General features: G+C 43.2%; 1 protein-coding gene across 1 annotated transcript; it reads left to right on the top strand.

Moving 5' to 3' along the window:
* Positions 1 to 2514: 2514 nt before the first annotated feature.
* On the top strand, positions 2515 to 5159 carry NPVF (neuropeptide VF precursor). The gene is made up of 3 exons (XM_020993254.1): positions 2515 to 2652; positions 3866 to 4269; positions 5054 to 5159. The coding sequence occupies exons 1-3, from the start codon at positions 2515 to 2517 to the stop codon at positions 5157 to 5159; spliced, it is 648 nt and encodes a 215-aa protein (XP_020848913.1).
* The last annotated feature ends 13754 nt before the right edge of the window (positions 5160 to 18913 follow it).

The following is an 18913-nucleotide window of genomic DNA, read 5'->3' as shown; positions in this document are numbered from 1 at the left end:
GTGGGGTACAAGGCTGGGGACAGGATAGCTAAGAACCACAAAATAGTCAAGACCAAAAAAGGGTTTGAGGCATTGAAGCATTTTTCTAAAATGCATAGAAGAGAAAACAAGGCAGGAAGAATCAGATGAGCAAGGCAACTCTGAAAGGGACATGGTGAATTTATGAAATATTCTCATATCACATGTATCATCACATAACATATCATGTCTTACATATTTATCATACCATTTCTATATAAGTATATTTTAATTATATTTAATAGTAGCACTCATCTCACATGGTTGTTGTGAGGATAACATGAGATATCATATATTAAGTATTTCACAAACCTCAAAGTGCTTATTTAAATACTAGTTATTATTATTATTTTAAAAGAAAAGCAAGTTGTGCCTAATAGATGTTGCCAGTTTCGTGTACAATCTTTTTCTTGTCTACTCTCACTCTAAATGTTCATTTTATTTAGTATTTTCTAAGTTCAGAATTAAAAATAAGCTCATTAGAAAAAGAATACATGTCACAAATAAAGCAAATGAAAGGTAGACAACCCTCTCATTGGGTTAGTTACCAGGTTCTAATGAGATAATGTGCATGGGCATCTCATTGATAAATTAGAATCACAGTCAGCTGCTCCCAATTGTGAATTTCATTCCAAATTTAATAGGGATAAATGTCAAGTCCCGGTCTTGGGTTCACATTGAAAACAGGGAAAGAGTCGTTCATGTGGGAAATCTGGGGCTTCCGGTGTACTGCAAGCTCAACTGAGGTCCAAAGTCAGACATGACAGCCACAAAAAAATAATAATAATTAAAGTGACTCTTTAGTGAAAGGTACCATGTTGAGGCTGAGAGAATGGGCCCCTTTCTCCTCTGCCTTGGTCAGACCACACATAGGATATTTTGGGCAGCACATTCTAAGAGGGATGGTGATGACTGGAGGACATCCATAGAAGAATAATCAGGATGAGAAGAAGGTGAAGGAACAGGGACTGCTTAGCCTGGAGAAGAGGAGGTAAAGGGAGGACATGATAGCTACCTTAGGTATTTGAGGAGCTGTATCTTCTGCTTGGCCATAAAGGTAGGAACTAGGAGTTGTGGGTTGGAAATTGCAGAGGGATCAATTCCACCTCGATGGAAGGGAACGTGTCTTAACAATGAGAATTCTCCCAAAGTGATGTGGGCCACCTCAAGAGGTGGTGAGTGCCTCCTCTCTGACTCCGTTCAGTCATTTTTCAGTCACATCCAACTCTTCATGACCCCATTTGGGATTTTCTTGGCACATTACTAGACTGGTTTGCCATTTCCTTCTCCAGCTCAATTTACAGATGAGAAAAATGAAGCAAACAGGTTTAAGTGACTTGCCCAGGGTCACACAGCTAGTAAATGTCTGAGGCTGGATTTGAACTCAGGAAAATGAGTCTTCTTCCTGATTCCAAGCCCAGAGCTCTTTCCACTGACTAAAGATCTTCAAAGAATGAACATATGAACACATGTTGGGTGTGTCAATGTGGAGACTCTTGTCCAGGTGGTATGGGTTGAATTAGATGCCTCTAAAGATCCTTCCAGCTCTGAGATACTGTGAACTGCAGCTTCCAATAAAAAGTAAGTATTTGTTTGGAACAAATTCAGTTCTTGGGTACTGTCAGTAGGTTTATGGTCATGTACAATTACTACTATAATAGGAGCCGAGAGAGTAACAAAAACAGCGTACGTATGTGCTTCCCAAAGCTCTGCTGTGCTCTTCCAGGGCGTGGGATCAGCAGCTTCATTCACTTAAAATTTTGTTGACTTCCCCAGTTTTGCCAAGCAAGGTCCATTGGGAAAACACACCAAACTCCTGAAAGGATTCAAGCCCACCCTAAGATGGCTCCTCTCCAAGATGCTTCTTGAACTCTCTTGTGAACTTTGCTAACGCACACACAAAAATATTATTATGACTAAGCTGACATTAACTTTGGAAATTTGGTAATAAATGAACTGAATACAACAGAAAACTAATTAATGACATGTTGGCCTTTGTGGTTCACATTTCAAATTGCACCTGGCATTTTGAAAACACAATGCCCCACTCTCTGGTGTTGATCAAAATCAAAACAGCCTATTTTTGAATACTTGTTTTCTTTTCTAAGAAGTGGTATGTAGATTGACGCAAAGACCCCCAAACAGAATTCCATTTGCTAGAGGGGGGAGCTATAGACTATGGTTCCCTTAAAATTCTAATTACCTGGACCCTCAATCTTACCTAATTAGAAATGGTTTCATAATAAGGGGAATTGTTTTCAAAGTTCATTAATTTGCAAGTGGAACCTGCCGCTGCCTTTGCAGAACAAATAACCGACATTCTTCGAATGCATATTCCAGTCGCTGTCCATAATTAATATTAGAAATTCGGCCATGGGGAATGGAGGCCCCAATTCAGGGCATCTTTCCTTGTTGTTTGTCAGTATAAAAAAGCCTCCATGTCCCCTGTGTCGGCCTGAGCAGCACATAGAAACTTCATTTGAGTTTTTATGGACAATGGAAATCATCTCATTAAAGCCATTTGTCATATTGACTCTGGCCACTTCAATCCTGTTAGCTTCGAAGTCTATCTGTGCCGATGAATCCATGATGTCCAATCTTCATGACTGGGAACATTATGATGAATATTTAAAGGTAACTCTTTAAATTTACGTGGACGTGCCTGGCATTAACTAAAATGTTGATACCAAGGAGTTCTGGTAATTGACTAATAACAGGAACAACTTTGCTAAAAAGTTGATCCCCAAAAGGTACGACTTAATGATATACTTTGCTTTCCTCATCAGGTCCTCAGTGACATCCGTGGGTTGGTAGCTCCCTCTGGCATGGTGGTAGCCAGCCTGGCATCCGTAATAGCAGATTAAATAGATAGCATGTAATGGGATACTTAGCAAGCAGAAGGCACATTACTGAGCTGCAATTAAGTAGGAAAACATGTTTGTAATAAACTGCCAGAGACGCAAAAAAGTCTGGATGCATTTTAAAGAGGAGTGATTTAAGTGTTGTTAATGATGAATGCAAATATAATGAGGCAGTTATGGTTTCCTGCTTAGTAGGAACCAGTTGGTAAATATGCACAGAAATTTAATAACTTAACAAACGTCGGTGGATGGGCAAAAATTTTAGGGTAAGACAAAAATGTAATTAAACATTTGCTATTTGGATTAATTAAATATAACTGAGCTTGTAATGGATGTGGGGGCAGAGAATGATTTCAGGAGTGCTTCCCCTCCTAACTTTGCCCTAAGATTCAACCATTGTCTCTCACACATTCACGCCGTTCACCCACCATGTTGATGTCTCACCAGTGGTGGAGGTAAGGAGATGGAGAATAGAGGAGATAAAATGTGAGGCAAGAAAAAAGAGGGAGAGGTCTCCTCAGAAATACAAAGTTGGTCCTCTTTCTCCAAATTCTATGATTCCAGCTACTAGTGATACCATGAATAAAAATTGCAAAAGCAAGATGAAGTATTTGTATCAGCGCTGCTTAATGCCTGTGTGAGCTTGGGCAAACTCACCTCACCTCTTTAGGTCTTGGTTTCCTCATCTGTGAAATAAAGAGCTTGCATTCAATGACCTCTAGTCCCTTCTCGCTGGAGTTTCTGCATTATTAGAATCAGAACACTGGAGCTGAAGGGACCTCCGAAGCTATCAAGTCTGACACCCTCATTTTACAGATGAGGAAACTGAGGCACAGAGAAGGGCAGTTGTTTGCCTAAGATTACACAGGTAATAAGTGACAGAACCAGGCAATAACTCAGGATTTCTGATTCCAAATTCAGGGCTCTTTCTACCATACCACGCAGTAGGTCAGCAGTTCATTAATCTCTGTGATCTTTAATCCCAGCCCATAGGACGCCCCAAAGAGAAGAAACAAAGGAGCCTCAGCCCTGCAGAGCTCTGGCAATGGGGCTCCAACACCATCCACAAAATGCAAACCCCGATAACATACAAGATTCCCCAGGCGATGCCCCCCCTCCCCCTGAGATTTGGAAGGTCCTCGGGGGAAGAAAGGAGTGCTGAGCCGGTGGCCAACTTGGCGCTGAGGTTTGGAAGGAATTTCAATGGTGGCATCTTAAGGCGCATCCCTAACTTGCCCCAAAGATTTGGAAGGGCAGCTGTCAAGAGTGTCAAGGAATCCATCATCCATTGGCCACAAAGGTTGCTGGGGTCACCATCTGCAGAACAGCAAAGTCACCCTGTGGCCAGACAACCTTGGGAACTCCAGGCTGCTGATGAAGGGGAACCCAGGTAAGTGGCCGACAGGAAGACAGGATTCACAGGAAAATATGACTTACACTTTCTGGAACTCAGAATGCTCATCTTTAAAATGAGGGTGTTAAAGTTGGTCACCCCTGAAGTCCCCTCTCATTCTATATCAACAATCCCACCACAGATTGGGCAATTATTATTGTTATCCTCATTTTACAGATGAGGAAACTGAGGCACAGAAAGATGAAATCACTTGGCTACGATCAATGATCGTAATAATAGTAAATGTATGTAGCCTGTTAGTTTTACAAAGTGCTTTATGTGTAATCTCATTTGGTCTTCACAACTCTGAGGGGTAGGTGCTGTTCTTATCCCAGTTTTACAGTTGAGGAAACTGAGGAAGACAGAGGTTAGGGTCACACAGCTAGTGAATGTTGAAGGGCAGATCTGAACTCAGGTCCTTCTGGCTCCCGGCCCAGCTCTCTATTTACTGCGGCATCCACCTTTCTCAGAAGCAAGCGCTTTAAATGAATAAAATAAAATGCAGAGAATTGCAAAGGAAACCAGTTATACTGAAATACAGTTATCAAGATACTTCTTTAAAAACAAAACTAGCAAGTTCACAGACCTCAAGGGAAGCACCCCTGCAGTACATGGTCTCTAAGGGCCCTTCCAACTCTAGATCTCTATTCTCTGATCTAGCTTCTCCTCCAAATTTCCACAGAAGTCCAGCTAGAAAGGACTACTGCAGCCATCTCTGAGCCCCTCTTGGGATGTCCCTGGTTCCAGTGAATTTCATTATTTGCTGTTGCTTCCATTTCAGAACCCTGGGCTTTGATGATTACTTCACCAAGAAAGCTGATGATAATGAAGTAAGTCCAGAGGAGTGGGAGGTCTGGAGAGAAGCCCCTGACCCCAAGGTCATGTGAAAGAGTAGGTTTTGCCACAAGCAGTCAGGGAAGGGTAAGAATCCATCAGTGACTGCCATATTGTTCGCTTGGCCATTGATGAAGACATCATTGACACTGACTTCCGCCAGTTCCAAACCACATTTTCCAAGAACAGTTGCAATGCCCCCTGAAATAACTCTTCATCTAAATAGAAATGGCATTCCCAGGGTTGTGTGATAGGTCCCTGATATCCTCCAAAAAAAATTGGGACCCAGCTTTGCTTCTCCCGGTGAAAACAGCCAAAATCTTTGCCACTTCTCAAAAAAATTGGTAAAGGTTTGACTAGTGACCTGGTCCATGTGTTGGTGAAAATTGATTGACTCTCTCAGAAGAGCGTGACTCAAAAGTTCAAGCCAGCTTTGTTGCAGACCTCGATGCATGTAATGGATAATAAAGCATTCCAAAAGATGGTTTTCTCTGCCTCTCTTTAAAAAAAAAAAGGTGACAATTTATAAGAATCATTTGAATGGTGATTATTACTTCGAGGTTTGCAAAGCACTTTACGCAGGCTGTGTGTGTTTGAGCAGTACAACAAGCGTCTAGTGTCAGCCCTGTTCTAGGGGCAAAGAAACTTTAGAGACGTTCTGTGCGTCACCCGTCTTTCCAAAGCTAGATGGGGAGAAGAAAAGCAAAAAGCAAACCTAGCCCTTCAGGTAAACAGAGACACTCTTCTTTGTCTTCACAAGAAGAGATTTCTAGCTGGGAGGGGCCTTAGAGTGCAACCCCTTCACTTTACCAAAAGGAAAGTGAAGCCCAGAGAGGGCAGGGTCTCGACCTAGGACCCACAGCTAACAAGCAGCAGAGCCAGGATTTGGCCCCAGGTCCCCTGACCCCAGGAATTGGAACTGGAAGGCACTCGAGAGGTCACCAACTCCACTCCCCTCATGTCATAATTGAGGAAACAATCACAAGGAAATGAAACGATGTGGCCGAGAGTCAAGATTCAGAGCCCAGCCTTCCAGCTCTCTCTTCCCACACTGGTTCTGTACCTCACTGACAAACTGGCCTCCTGCTGGGAGAATTACATCCCTACTCATTTCATTAATTTTGTCCCCATTTTTTATTACCAGTTTTTAATTCTTAGCAAAGCGACTGCGTGTCATTCTTAATATAGCATCTGACAAATATGCTATCACATATGTACATAAAGAGAGGCAGCAGGTAGCAAGCTGGGCTTGGAGTTTGGATAATTAGGTTTCAAGTCCTTGCCTCTGACACATCCTGGGCAAATCATTTAACCTCTTAGTGTCCGGAACAACTTTTAGGGCCATAAGTGAGTCGAAGAAAAGGGATCTGCCTCAGCAGATGGAGGTACATTCCATACCAGGAGTCAACTCATCCTGACGGAATCATAGTTCCAGCAATAAAACGTCTCTACACTATCATAAAGTCAAGGCTACGCAAATGACCTTCACTTCTGGCCGTGCCTTCCTCACCCCAAAGAAGCCTTGTCCAACTAACATTCCTTTGACATAGAACCTAGAGCAACCAGGGTCATGAATCTAGGACTGCAAAGGACCTTCAAGTTCATCTAATCCAATTCCCTCATTTTACACATAAGGAAACTGAGGAACTTGACCAGGATTATACTTACTGTATAATTACTTTAAGTACTTAATTACTTTAAGTGGGATTTGAACCCTGGTCCTCTAACTCCAAATATAGAATTCTTTCCATTGTTATGATGCTTCTCTGAACATGGTTTTTTATCTTAGGAAAGATTGCTTATTCTAGAATTATTTAAAATTAAAATAAATTGAAGTAAATTAAAATATAATTCATATGTTTTCGAAGAATCACAGCATAGTGATTGAAAGGACCTCAATTGGTCTTCAATATTTATTTATTAAGCATCTTCTATGTGCCAGGAGCAGCTAGGTAGTGCCATGAATAGAACACCAGGCCTGGAGTCAGGAAGACCTGAGTTCAAATCTGGCCTCAGACACTTACTAGCTGTGTGACCCTGGACAAATCACTTCACCCTATTTGCCTCAGTTTCCTCATCTGTAAAATTAGCTGGAGAAGGAAATGACAAACCCCTCCAGTATCTTTGCCAAGAAAACCCTAAATGGGGACATGAAGAGTCAGATATGAATGAACAATAAAACCATGAGATGACAAAGTATTCTAACTGGCTGTCCCACCAGAATTACCAATGACCGAGGACATGCTGAGCTGGAACTGAGTTCTAATACAAAAGGAATGCCCTACCAATCTGCCAGTCTCGTTTACTTCCTGTTAACAAGTAAGACAAAAACTCTTGTGCACTGTGGGGTGGAAGGAAGGCTGCTGACCCATCTCCTACCCGGCCATTGTGTGTCTGTGAGATGTGGCACCTCTGTTTCCTTTATGTTTATTCTTTTCTGATCTTAGGCAAATGACCAGTTTAAGAGTGGCATGCCCAGGCACTCTTGTGAGTTTGAGAAATTCAGCAGGGACACCAGAGGTCCCATCAGAAACCAGAATTGGCAATGAAATTTGCCAGAGTGGTAGGGGACAAAAACATGTAGAGAGAGCCATTTTTGACAGCTTCAGGGATCATTTCCCCTCATGATGGAGAATGGTGCCAGCCATGTACCTTAGAAAGACACAGCTCCTGAACAGGGAGCTTTAGGAGGACTCCACACAGGGAGAAAAAGTAACCCTTGGCCACCTGTGTTTTCTACACATGTGCCTTACTGCCACCGTTTACAAGGCTGAGTCTACCTCCTGGGGACCTTGTATTTACAAGGGGAGAATGTGTTCCCAAGTGGAAGGGATTGTTCTTGTGACTGTTCTTGCTATATCTTCTCAGTAAATTCCTTTTGTAAAACCTAACAGAATTCAGCTGGCAGATTGAAGATGGGGAGCGTTCCAGTGGGGGCTCAGTAGTTATGGCACTAGACTCACCGTCTCCCCCTCAGGGTTACCCCAAGCTTGAGGAGAACAGTAATCATCCACCCCGGGGGAGGAGAAGTAGATCAGAGAGGATGCTATACTCCTCACTACCTTTTTTTTGGTCCTCTCCAAGATACATCTCCAGGTTTTTTTTTCAATTGTGTTTACTAAAACAATATAGACCCATGGGAAATGCTAAAGGGAATCGTCAGGGATCCCTGGGTAGCAGCAAGTGGCTTCCCGATTCAGGCACATCTCCCAATTAAACAGGAGGAAGACAGGTTTGGCAAGTGCCCACCCTACCTCTCATGACCAACAGAGATGTGTGGAAAAGCTGCAGAAGGAAAGCCAGACCACAAGGGCTCAGGACATGCTCTGATCTCAGGCTCAAAAACCTTTCGAGAAAAATGTAATTTGTAATTATTCCTTCATTCGCTTGTGGTAGGTGAAGAGCCATGACAAAAAAAAAATCAAGCTTGAAGAACTACAGGATGCTGGACAAATTTCTTCTCAGGCAGGGGAAACAGAAAGAACCGAGAGAACCAGGAAAATACAATATGAGCTGGTGAAGGAGGCAGGGAAGGGGCCAGCCAGGGAACACTCAGGCCCAGATCAGGGCCTGTTACTCACTGGTTTATTATTCATGAATTGAGAGGAAAACAGCAAAAGGGTTAAGTAAATGAGAAAGGAAAGTCCACAGGCCTGGATTCTAGCTAGAACCATCCCAGTATTTCCCTCCCAGTGTCCCACTATTTATATGGGTTATTAAAGACACACACACACACACACACACACACACACACACACACACACACACACAGGTGGGAGGGAGGGCAAGGAAGAGGGGAGGATTGTCTGAGCTCCCTGGAATCTTCCAAAGATGAGAAGTGCCACCTGGTGAGTGGGCACCTGCCTCTCCTCATTATAACAAACATTTAACATTCATGAAGTGATCAGGTTTGGAGATTTTTCAATGCCAAGCAGAGGTATTATGTTGGGCTCCACATACAGAGAGTCTGGCTTCAGAAGAAAGAAAAAGACAGAAACAGAGGCCAAAACCATCTCATAAAAGGCTTTCTTAGTGCCCAAGCTCTCTTGGCCCTTCTGATGTTCACCCAGAGCTTAAACCCTCTCTTAACCCCGACATCTCCACACCCAGTACTACATTACCCATGGAAAGCCTAGAATTGGGAGAAGGGCTCCTGGGATTTTCTAGAGACCATTTCTGGCTCTTCTGGGCTTTCTTCTTTTTCAAGAATTTCTCATCTTTCTCTAGCTCTCTAACCATTCTCTCCTGTGATTCTAAATCCTTTAGGTAATCTTATGAGCATCAAAGCCATCACTAGGGATTTCTGCACCTGGGGGAAGGAGCATGAGGTATGCCCTCATTTGAAATAGGGGAGGGACACAGAGACCCCAGAACACCCATATAAAGCTGCCCCTGGCTGGGTTGCTCCAGGGTGGGCCTGGGGAAGCCATTGAGTACCTAACAAAAGAAGGGTAGTCTAATGGTCAGAGTTTAGAGATAGAAAGATCTCTTCCTCTGAATCCAAATCCAGCTTTATTTGGATTGATTTCCTGGCGTATGTACCTTGTAAAGCTCAGTACTGTTGTTTTTTAACATGTTAGGATCCAGATTGGTAGTCATGAGCTAAAACCAAGACCCCTAATATAGTTATTAACATAACTTTGAAAATCTTAATAAACCAGAGATTTATAAATCATAATTTTTTTCATTACTCCTTTTACAATGCCTAACACATAGTAAGTGCTTTATAAATGCTAAATGACTAAATAATTGAATTTATTAACTTAAAAATAGTGTGGCGGGCCAGTAAAAACGAGGAGGCTGCAAATATACTCTTCACCACCAGAGGGCAGAGGAAGGCGATGTCTGGGTCACAAGTCGCCTGAGGAGTCAGGAATTGTAGGTTTTCACCATTTTAAGGATAAATAAATACTGGGTTAAATTAAGTGTCTTGCATTCCCAGCATAAGCCAGGCCTGCTTAGCACTCATGGATTTTAAACTATGCTAAACGACGGACTTAGGGATGGAAAGGAGGCAGGAGGGGGCTAGCTCTGGGGAAGGGTGGCCAACACATCCATCCAATAGCCTTGAGGGGTCAGTGACCTGGCTGAGATCCAGAGGAAGGAAAGACTTAACAAAAACTGTCTGGTATCACAGGGCCACAGAATGTATAAGTCGGAAGGGACTCAATCTGGCCGCCTCGCTGACAGTCACTTATCTTCGTTTTAGACCAGTGACTGTCCAGCCTTTGCTCCAAGACCTGGAAGGAGAAGGAACTCCCCACCTCCAGAGGCAGCTCCTTCATGGCTGGGCAGCTGGACGTGGGAGGAAGCTCTTGCTGCCCACCCTCTTTGCAGCTTCTCCTCACTGTTCCTGGGCTGTTGGGGGGCCACACTGAGCAGATGGAGCCTGCATTAGGTGCTGGAAGACAGCTTTCACGTCGCATCACACACCTTGGAGGCTGTTTGCCATCCCGGCTGTACTCCTCCGGACCCTGTCCAGCTGCTGAATGTCCTTAAATCACGACATCCAGAACAGAACTCCACGCCCCAGGGGAGCTCTGAAAAGGGCAGGGGACTCTCACCTCCCTATTCTGCCTCAAACAAAACTAGTAAATGGGGAAGGAAGGATTCAAACCCAGATCTTCCTGACTTCAAGATCAGTGCTCTAGAAAGCAGGCATCAGTGTGATTATTGTTATTTTAAATTATCTGTAGCAGAAATGGGGGGAAAAGCAATACAAAAGACTCACAAAGTCACCAAGTCTCAGACTGAAGCTCTGGCTTTGAAACCTACTATGTGTCTGGCATGTAGTTGGCACTTAATAAATGCTTATTGGTTACTTAATTGGTCAAGTGCCTGAAATCTTCAGATCTCTGTCTCCCTCATTCAGTATTCCCCCAAATTGGAGATTACATTGTGGCAAACACATCTGGCTCTGATTTTCTCCTGACTTAACTCCTGGATCTAATTCATTCTTGTCCTCTCCCCATGCCCGATTAAAGCATTTTCATCCCAGGAATTTAATTTGATGAGAAACCCTCACCTCTCCCCTTCCTCACTTTCCTTGATTGAAGCACATAATTCTAAGTTAAACTGCTTAGATTTCAGCCTGGGCAGGTGACATTTTAACGACTGCCTCTTCACCCTCCTTCCTTTGTCAGTTGGGGCTGTTTCCTACAGCATGTACACAGGAGGGATTGGAAAATGGCTTTAACTTGCTCGGGCGTATGGCAGGCCAGCAGTTATTGATCACCAAGGAGGAGACTTCTGGGAGATGGATGACTCTTTCCCTTGCCAATCAAAGCTTCCGGGGCTTTTCCCTTTGGTGGATTATGGATGATCTCACCCAGGACAGTAAATCACTCCTGAAGTCTGGTTCCTAGCAAAGCAAATCCAGGAACTAAAGCTTTCCTGATCTGTGGGCACTACTCAGAGGATCTGACAACTTAGGGCATTTGGGGAAACTGAGTCCCAGAGACATGAAGAGATTTTCCAATAAGCTTTCGAACCCAAGTGTTCTGGTGTCAGATCCAGAATTCTTTCCACTGGAGCATTCTACCAGTGCTTAGTTTTTTACTCTCTGATGGACTTATTTTAAAATACTATGAAGGAAGTCTCTCTTTTTAAAAGACTTGCCTGAGGTCACACAGTCAACAGGAGAGTCAGAGCAAATAGTACGCATTAGATTTGATTTTATTTATTTGATCTAGTGTGTTGAACTCCTAGCATAGAAAGTCTCCCCACTGATAGAGATGAAGGAATCCTAATGTTGAGTTTTTGATCATCCCAGGCAAAACCTGAACCCAGGTCTTCCCGACTCCAAAGCCAGTTTTCTTTCCACTACACCGCGCTCTCTTTTGTGGATGTATGTGTATTATATGTTCCTTTAAATACTACCTGGATTACCTTGGGCAAAGCAGCAAGAGGAAATGTAAAAAATAGAGTCAAAGGGGGGCGGAGCCAAGATGGAGGAGTGAAAGCAGTGACTTGCTTGAGCTCTCCCCCAAACCCCTCCAAATACTCATAAAAAATGCCTCTAAATACATTCTAGAGCAGCAGAACCCACGAAAAGACAGAGTGAAACAAATTTCCAGGCCAAGACAACCTGGATGATCGATCAGAAAGGTGTATTGCGCCGGGCTGGGAGCACAGCGTGGGCGCGCAGGCTGCAGCAAACCTGGAGCAGGCCTCAGAGGACTGAATCTCGGGCAGCTGTGGAGATTTCCAGACTCCTCGATCCACGAATGCCAAAGACAACGTAGAAGGTCAGTGGGAAAAGTCTGTTTCTGTCAGTGCTGAGAAAGGAAGGCGGGGTTTCAGCTCCATTCCCCAAGAGCCTGGCGCTGGGGAGCCAGCTGCTTCCCGAGCTTCCGGCCCACAGACTGAGGGGGAATCCAGTGGCTGATCAGAGAGGGACTGCAGGGATCCCTTTGCCAGTGCTGAGGCAGGAATCTCTTGCTTTGACTGTGTTTGGATCTGGGCCACAGTTCTGGGCGCGGTGCTGGGGTGAGGAGGAGCACTGGCTTGGTGGAGCTTATAGTAATTGTGGAGAGGAACCCCTCCTCACAGTTACAGGACAGAAAGGAATACTTGTGGTCACAGGCCAGGAAAGGAGTAAACACCTCGCCCCTTATCATACCACCTTGGAAGAACTGAAAATTTACAGGTCCCTACAAGTATCTCTGAAAACACACAAACCCCTGAAGCTTGGGACAGTACATTCTCCACATTGGAAGCAGATCTTACCTTAACAAAGAGTTTAAAACTCAAGTAATTGGCCGGGATCATGAGCAAGCAGCAAAAAGAGTCAGACTATATTATCTTACTTTGGTGAAAAAGAAGACAAAATATACAACCAGAAGAAGACAACAAAGTCAAAGCTCCTACATCCAAAGCCTCCAAGAAAAATATGAATTGTCCCAGGCCTGGAAGAGCTCAAAAGATTTTGAGAAGCAAGTAAGGGAGAAAACTGGAAAAAATGAGAGTATGAAGGAACCCAAAAAAATCTGAAGCTTAAAAAATAGCCTAACCCAAATGGCAAAAGAGGTCCAAAAGCCAATGAGGAGAAAAATGCCCTAAAAAGCAAAATTGGCCAAATGGAAAAGGAAGTCCAAAAGCTTACTGAAGAAAATACTTCCTTAAAAATTAGAATAGAGCAATTGGAAGATAGTGACTTTATGAGAAATCAAGACACTGTAAACAAATCCAAAAGAATGAAAAATTAGAAAACAATGTGAAATATCTCATTGGAAAAACAACTGACCTGGAAAATAGATCCAGGAGAGAGAATTTAAAAATTATTGGACTATCTGAAAGCCATGATCAAAAAAAGAGCCTAGACATCATCTTTCAAGAAATTATCAAGGAAAACTGCCCTGATATAGTAGAACCAGAGGGCAAAATAGAAATTGAAAGAATCCACAGATCTCCTCCTGAAAGAGATCCCCAAAGGAAAACTCCTAGGAATATTGTAGCCAAATTCCAGAGTTCCCAGGTCAAGGAGAAAATATTACAAGCTGCCAGAAGGAAACAGTTCAAGTACTGTGGAAACACAATCAGGATAACACAAGATTTAGCAGCTTCTACATTAAAGGACCGCAGGGCATGGAATATAATATTCCAGAGGGCAAAGGAGATAGGATTACAACCAAGAATCACCTACCCAGCAAAACTGAGTATAATCCTTCAGGGGAAAAAATGGTCATTCAGTGAAATAGAGGACTTTCAAGCATTCTTGATGAAAAGACCAGAGCTGAATAGAAAATTTGACTTTCAAATACAGGACTCAAGTGGAACATGAAGAGGTAAACAGGAAAGAGAAATCATAAGAGACTTATTAAGATTGAACTGTTTACATTCCTGCATGGAAAGATGATATTTATAACTCATGAGACCTTTGTCAGTATCAGGGTAGTTGGAGGAAAAAAATTATATGTATGTATATGTAGATAGATAGATAGAGGGCACAGGGTGAGCTGAAGATTAAGGGGTCATATCTGGAGAATAAAATTAAGGGATGAGAGAGGATTATACTCGGAGAAGAAGAAAGGGAGAGGTAGAATGGGGTAAATTATCTCACAAAAAAAAAAACAAGAAAAGTCTCTTACAGTGGAGGGGAAACAGGGGAAGGTGAGAGGGAATGAGTGAATCTTATTCTCATAGGATTTGGCTTAAGGAGGGAATAACATACACATTCAATTGGGTATGGAAATCTGTCTTACCCTACAGGAAAATAGGGGGAGAAGGGGACAAGAGAGCAGGGGGATGATAGAGAGGAGGGCAGGGGCAGCTAGATGGTGCAGTGGATTGAGTACCAGCCCTGAAGTCAGGAGGACCTGAGTTCAAATCTGGCCTCAGACACATAACACTTACTTGCTGTGTGACCCTGGGTAAGTCTCTTAACCCCATGGCCTAGCAAAAAATTTTTTTAAAAAAAAGAGAGGTGGGCAGATTGGGAAAGGGGGTAATCAGAAGTAAATACTTCTGAGGAGGGACAGGGTCAAAAGAAAGAATAGAATAAATGGGAGGGCAGGATAGGATTAAGGGAAATAGAGTTAGTTTTTCACAACATCTCTACTATGGACGTGTTTTGCGTAACTGCATATGTACAACCTATATTGAGCTGCTTGCCTTTTTAATGAAGGTGGGTGGGGAGGGAGGAAGACAGAAAATTTGAAACCTAAAGTTTTAAAAACATATGTTTTAAAAAAAATGTTTTCACATGCTACTGGGAAATAAGAAATATAAGAAATGGGGTACAGAAGTCTGTCCTGCCCTACAGGAAAATAGAAGGGGAAGGGGATAAGAGAAGGGGAGAGAGATAGAAGAGAGGACAGAGTAGGGGAAGGGATATTCAGAATGCATGACATCTTGGGGTGGGGGAGGGGGGGGGGGGTGAAAATTTGGAACTCAAAAACTTGTGGAAGTGAATGTTGAAAACTAAAAATAAATAAATTTATATTAAAAAAATAAAAGCAAAAAAATATAGAGTCAAAGGACCTGGGTTCAAGTTCTGGTTTTTCTACTTTGTGACCTTAAATGAATCATTTACCTTTTCTGGGTCTGAACTTCCTCATCTGTGAAATGGGGATGGGGTAGCCTTGAAGATCCCTGAAGTCTAAATCTATGACCCTGTGTTCCCTTCTCGGGGCCTCAGTGTTATTATCTGTAAAATGGAAGTTGGAGTATCCTAGGTAATCTCCAGAGTCTTTTATAATATCAATAACAATAATAATAATAGCTGTCATTCATATAATGTTTACTATATGCCAGGCCTAGTGCTAAGCACTTTATAATTATTATCTCATTTGTCATTCACAACAACCCTGGGAGCCACCAGGTGCTGTTGACTTGCCCAGGGTCACACAGCTAGTAAGTGTCTGAGGCTGGGTTTTAACTCAGGTCTTCCTAACTCAATTCCAGGGCTCTATCCACTGAGCCACCTAGCTGTCATTATTATATTAACTATTATAATAATAATAGCTAGCATTTATATAAAGCTTTGAGGTTTTCAAAGAGTTCTACATATGTTCTCTCAGCTGAAGTCTTCCTGTTCTCAATCTAAGATCATGTGTTCCCTACCTGGGCCTCAGTTTCTTAATCTTTAAAATAATAATAACAACATCTGCATAATAATTTAAGGTTTGCAAAGCACTTTACAACCACTATTTCATTTGATGCTCGAAACCACCTTAGGAGGTAGGTGCTATTATATTATATTAATATGTTGTACTATAACATATACAAATATATAACTATATTATAATACACATGAATAATATGATAGACTAATATGCTAGTATATTATACTAATTAATATACCTTATTGAGTAATGCTAACATTAATGTACTAGTATTTGCATAATACACTAATATGTTATCCTCATTTTATATGTGAGAAAACTGAGGCTGAGGGAAGCTAAGGAACTTGATCAGGTTACCTGGTCAGCAAAAATCTGAGGTGGGATTTGAACTTATGTCTTTCTGACTTTGGGTCCAACCCTCTATCCCAGCTGGCACAGCAGATAATTTTTCATCCCTTTCAGCTCTAATTCCACGATTCCTTTATGGGCTTCGATTTCCTCATCTGCAAATTGAAGCAAGTTGGACTCAATGACCTCCAGGTTCCTGGACCCCATGGCCCTTAACATGTCCTGCATCCTGTTCACATATGGCATCCAGGGGAGGTCCACTCCCTAGCAGCCAGGGATGGTGGGCTCTTCCCCAGGGTGGGCTGGGGCATGGACAGCAGAGATGAGCATTTGTTCTCCTCTGATCTTGAAAGCTACCAAGAAGAATTAAAGGTCATCGTGGGTTTCTAGGGCTCATTTATTCCAGTTTTCTCTGGCCAGTGAATGATAGCACTGGTCACGTCTACATGGGTCCAGGGCAAGACATTGCTCTCACGTTCTCCTAGGCTGGGAGGCCGAAGTCAGTACTTCTGGGCTTTGCCATTGGTTAGCATCAACACACACACGAAGTTCCCCATGACAACTCCCTGGCCCAGCTTCTCAATGGCTGCTACAAAGTGGGGGGAGGAGGGAGGTATGTAAAATAAAAAAACTTGCCCCCCTACAGGACAGCATTCGATTTCCCTGCCTGTAAATCCTGGCGTGGTTAGCCTGGTGAGGAAGGACTTTGCACTTCTCCCTGAAATAGATGGTTCTTTATCCTGCGGGCTGGTCCATAGCTTTGGGATAAGTGATTATCTTTTTCTAAAACGGATGCCTGATAGTCATTCTTCCAGAGTGGGGGTCAGTCATGGGCCCCGAAGAGATGCTTACAGACTAACCAAGGATGTCATTTCTCAGAAAGTGGAGTTTCTTTCTGGAGAGTAGAATTGATTCTATAGCTACACTGTTCCTTTTGTTGTTCTGGGTAAAGGTTAACTCAGATGAATCAGGCATCAAGAAAAGGAAATTCGTTCTGTTCCAGGGAAGACCTATATGACCCTGAATCACCACTGTGACTTTAGTAAGAAGTGCCTAGGGCAGTAATCCTCTTGTAATGTATTGTTTTTAATCTGTAGTAGGATGGGAAATTAAATATAACCTAGCTTGTTAGAATTGTACCTAAACTATGAGTCAATAGGCTCTGAGGAATTCTCCCACGAGCAAAGAGCCTTAGCTTTCTAGTGCGGGGACTGAGAGCCACTTTGGCTAATTAGAGAGCCTGGCTTGTTACTTCCCATTTCTCAGCTGTGTTTGAAGTGAGGAATCTCTGCAGATTCAGAGAACTGAAGGCTCTCAGGGCCCAGATGAAATTTAGGGAACATTTAGTTAGATCCCCTCATCTCAGACAAGAGAAACTGTAAGTCCAGAGAGCAGAAGCCCAGGGATGTCACAGTCAAAAGAAAAAAATTAAGTGAGACCTAAAGAAATGTGGGGCAGCTAGAGGGCACAGAGGATAGAGTACCTGGCCTGGAGTCAGGAAGACTCCTCTTCCTGAGTTCAAATCTAGCCTTAGACACTTACTAACTGTGTGACCTTTGGCAAATCACTTAGCCTTGTTGACCTCAGTTTCCTCATCTGTAAAATGAGCCAGAGAAGAAAAATGGCAAACCACTCCAGTATCTTTGCCAAGGAAACCCCAAATGGGGTCATGAAGAGTCAGACACAGCTAAACAACCACCACAAAGAAATGAGGTTATGACAAAGTAACTGCTAATGAGAACTGCAAAGATGGTCTGGCTTCCTAGTTTGGGGGAAAGGAGAGATCACTGTCCCAAGGCACTCAGATTCTTACTGTCAATTCCTTTCTCATAGTCCAATCTCTTTAGATCTCATTCTTTTTTTCCAACCACGGCCTTGGCAACTTCCTTCTCCCTCTATCAGAATGAGTCTGCCTAGGTCAGAGGCTCTCAATCTCTTCTAGTCCTGGACCCCTTTGGTGGGGTGGGGAAGCTTATGGACCCCTTCTCTGAATACTGCTTCTCCATAGTTGAAGGAAACGCTAAATGTCAAAGGTTTGAGAAAATAAAATTTTCCCCCATCCAAGTTCTTGGACCCCCTGAAATCTAGACTTGGAAGGGGTCCGTGACCCCAGTTAAGAATCCCGCCCACTAGGTGATGGCTCAGATGACCCCCAACGCTGAATTCCCTGAATGGGCCCAGCTGTCACCTCCAAGCTCACTGCCAAGGGCTGCGCAGCAGGAAGTCAGCCCCATCACTATGCAAAAAGATTTCCTCATTTTAATCGAAAGGTTTAATTCTGCAATTGCAGAAGCCAACAAAAAGAATGCTTTTTGAATTGTCCTCCTGCTGGGCAGCCCATCCGCCTGCATTCTGGTCCTGCGAGATCTTCATTTCTTTGATTCTTTTGAATCTTAGAAATGCTGCAAGTCTGCCAATCAATACTGATGAGGGGCCGGGCTGGGCCCGGTTTAATTTGCAAAAAACAATGCGGAGCCGCACGCAGCTTCTGACATGAATACAGTATTCGTGCTTTCTTTCACTAACCCGACGAACCACTGATTAAGGGCCTACTACGCATAAGGCGAAGCAATAAATAAAGATAGGATAGAAATGAAAACTCCTGAGACTTTGCTTTGCGTCTGAGAAATCTCCAGCACAGTCAACGGCGAGTGAGTGCAAACATTAACCCAGAAATGATTATTTACTGAGCGTTTCAGAAAAACGCAGGCCAAAAGTAACGCCACTTGGTGAGAAATAGAGCGAGAATGACAGGCAAGATGTCCCACCCGAAGCCGAGCTCTAACCCAGGCAATGCTGAGGGGCACCAGCCGCCAGCCCTCTCTGGGCGTGCTCTGGGCCGGGCTGCTTCACCTCAGCCGTGCAGACAGTCAAACGCCAGCCCTTACAAAGAT

This window comes from Phascolarctos cinereus, unplaced genomic scaffold, assembly GCF_003287225.1.
Source record: "Phascolarctos cinereus isolate Bilbo 61053 unplaced genomic scaffold, phaCin_HiC Scaffold_1;HRSCAF=81, whole genome shotgun sequence".
NCBI classification, from domain to species: domain Eukaryota; kingdom Metazoa; phylum Chordata; class Mammalia; order Diprotodontia; family Phascolarctidae; genus Phascolarctos; species Phascolarctos cinereus.
The sequence above is the reverse complement of the archived record's forward strand: the minus strand, read 5'-3'. Positions and strand labels throughout refer to the sequence as shown.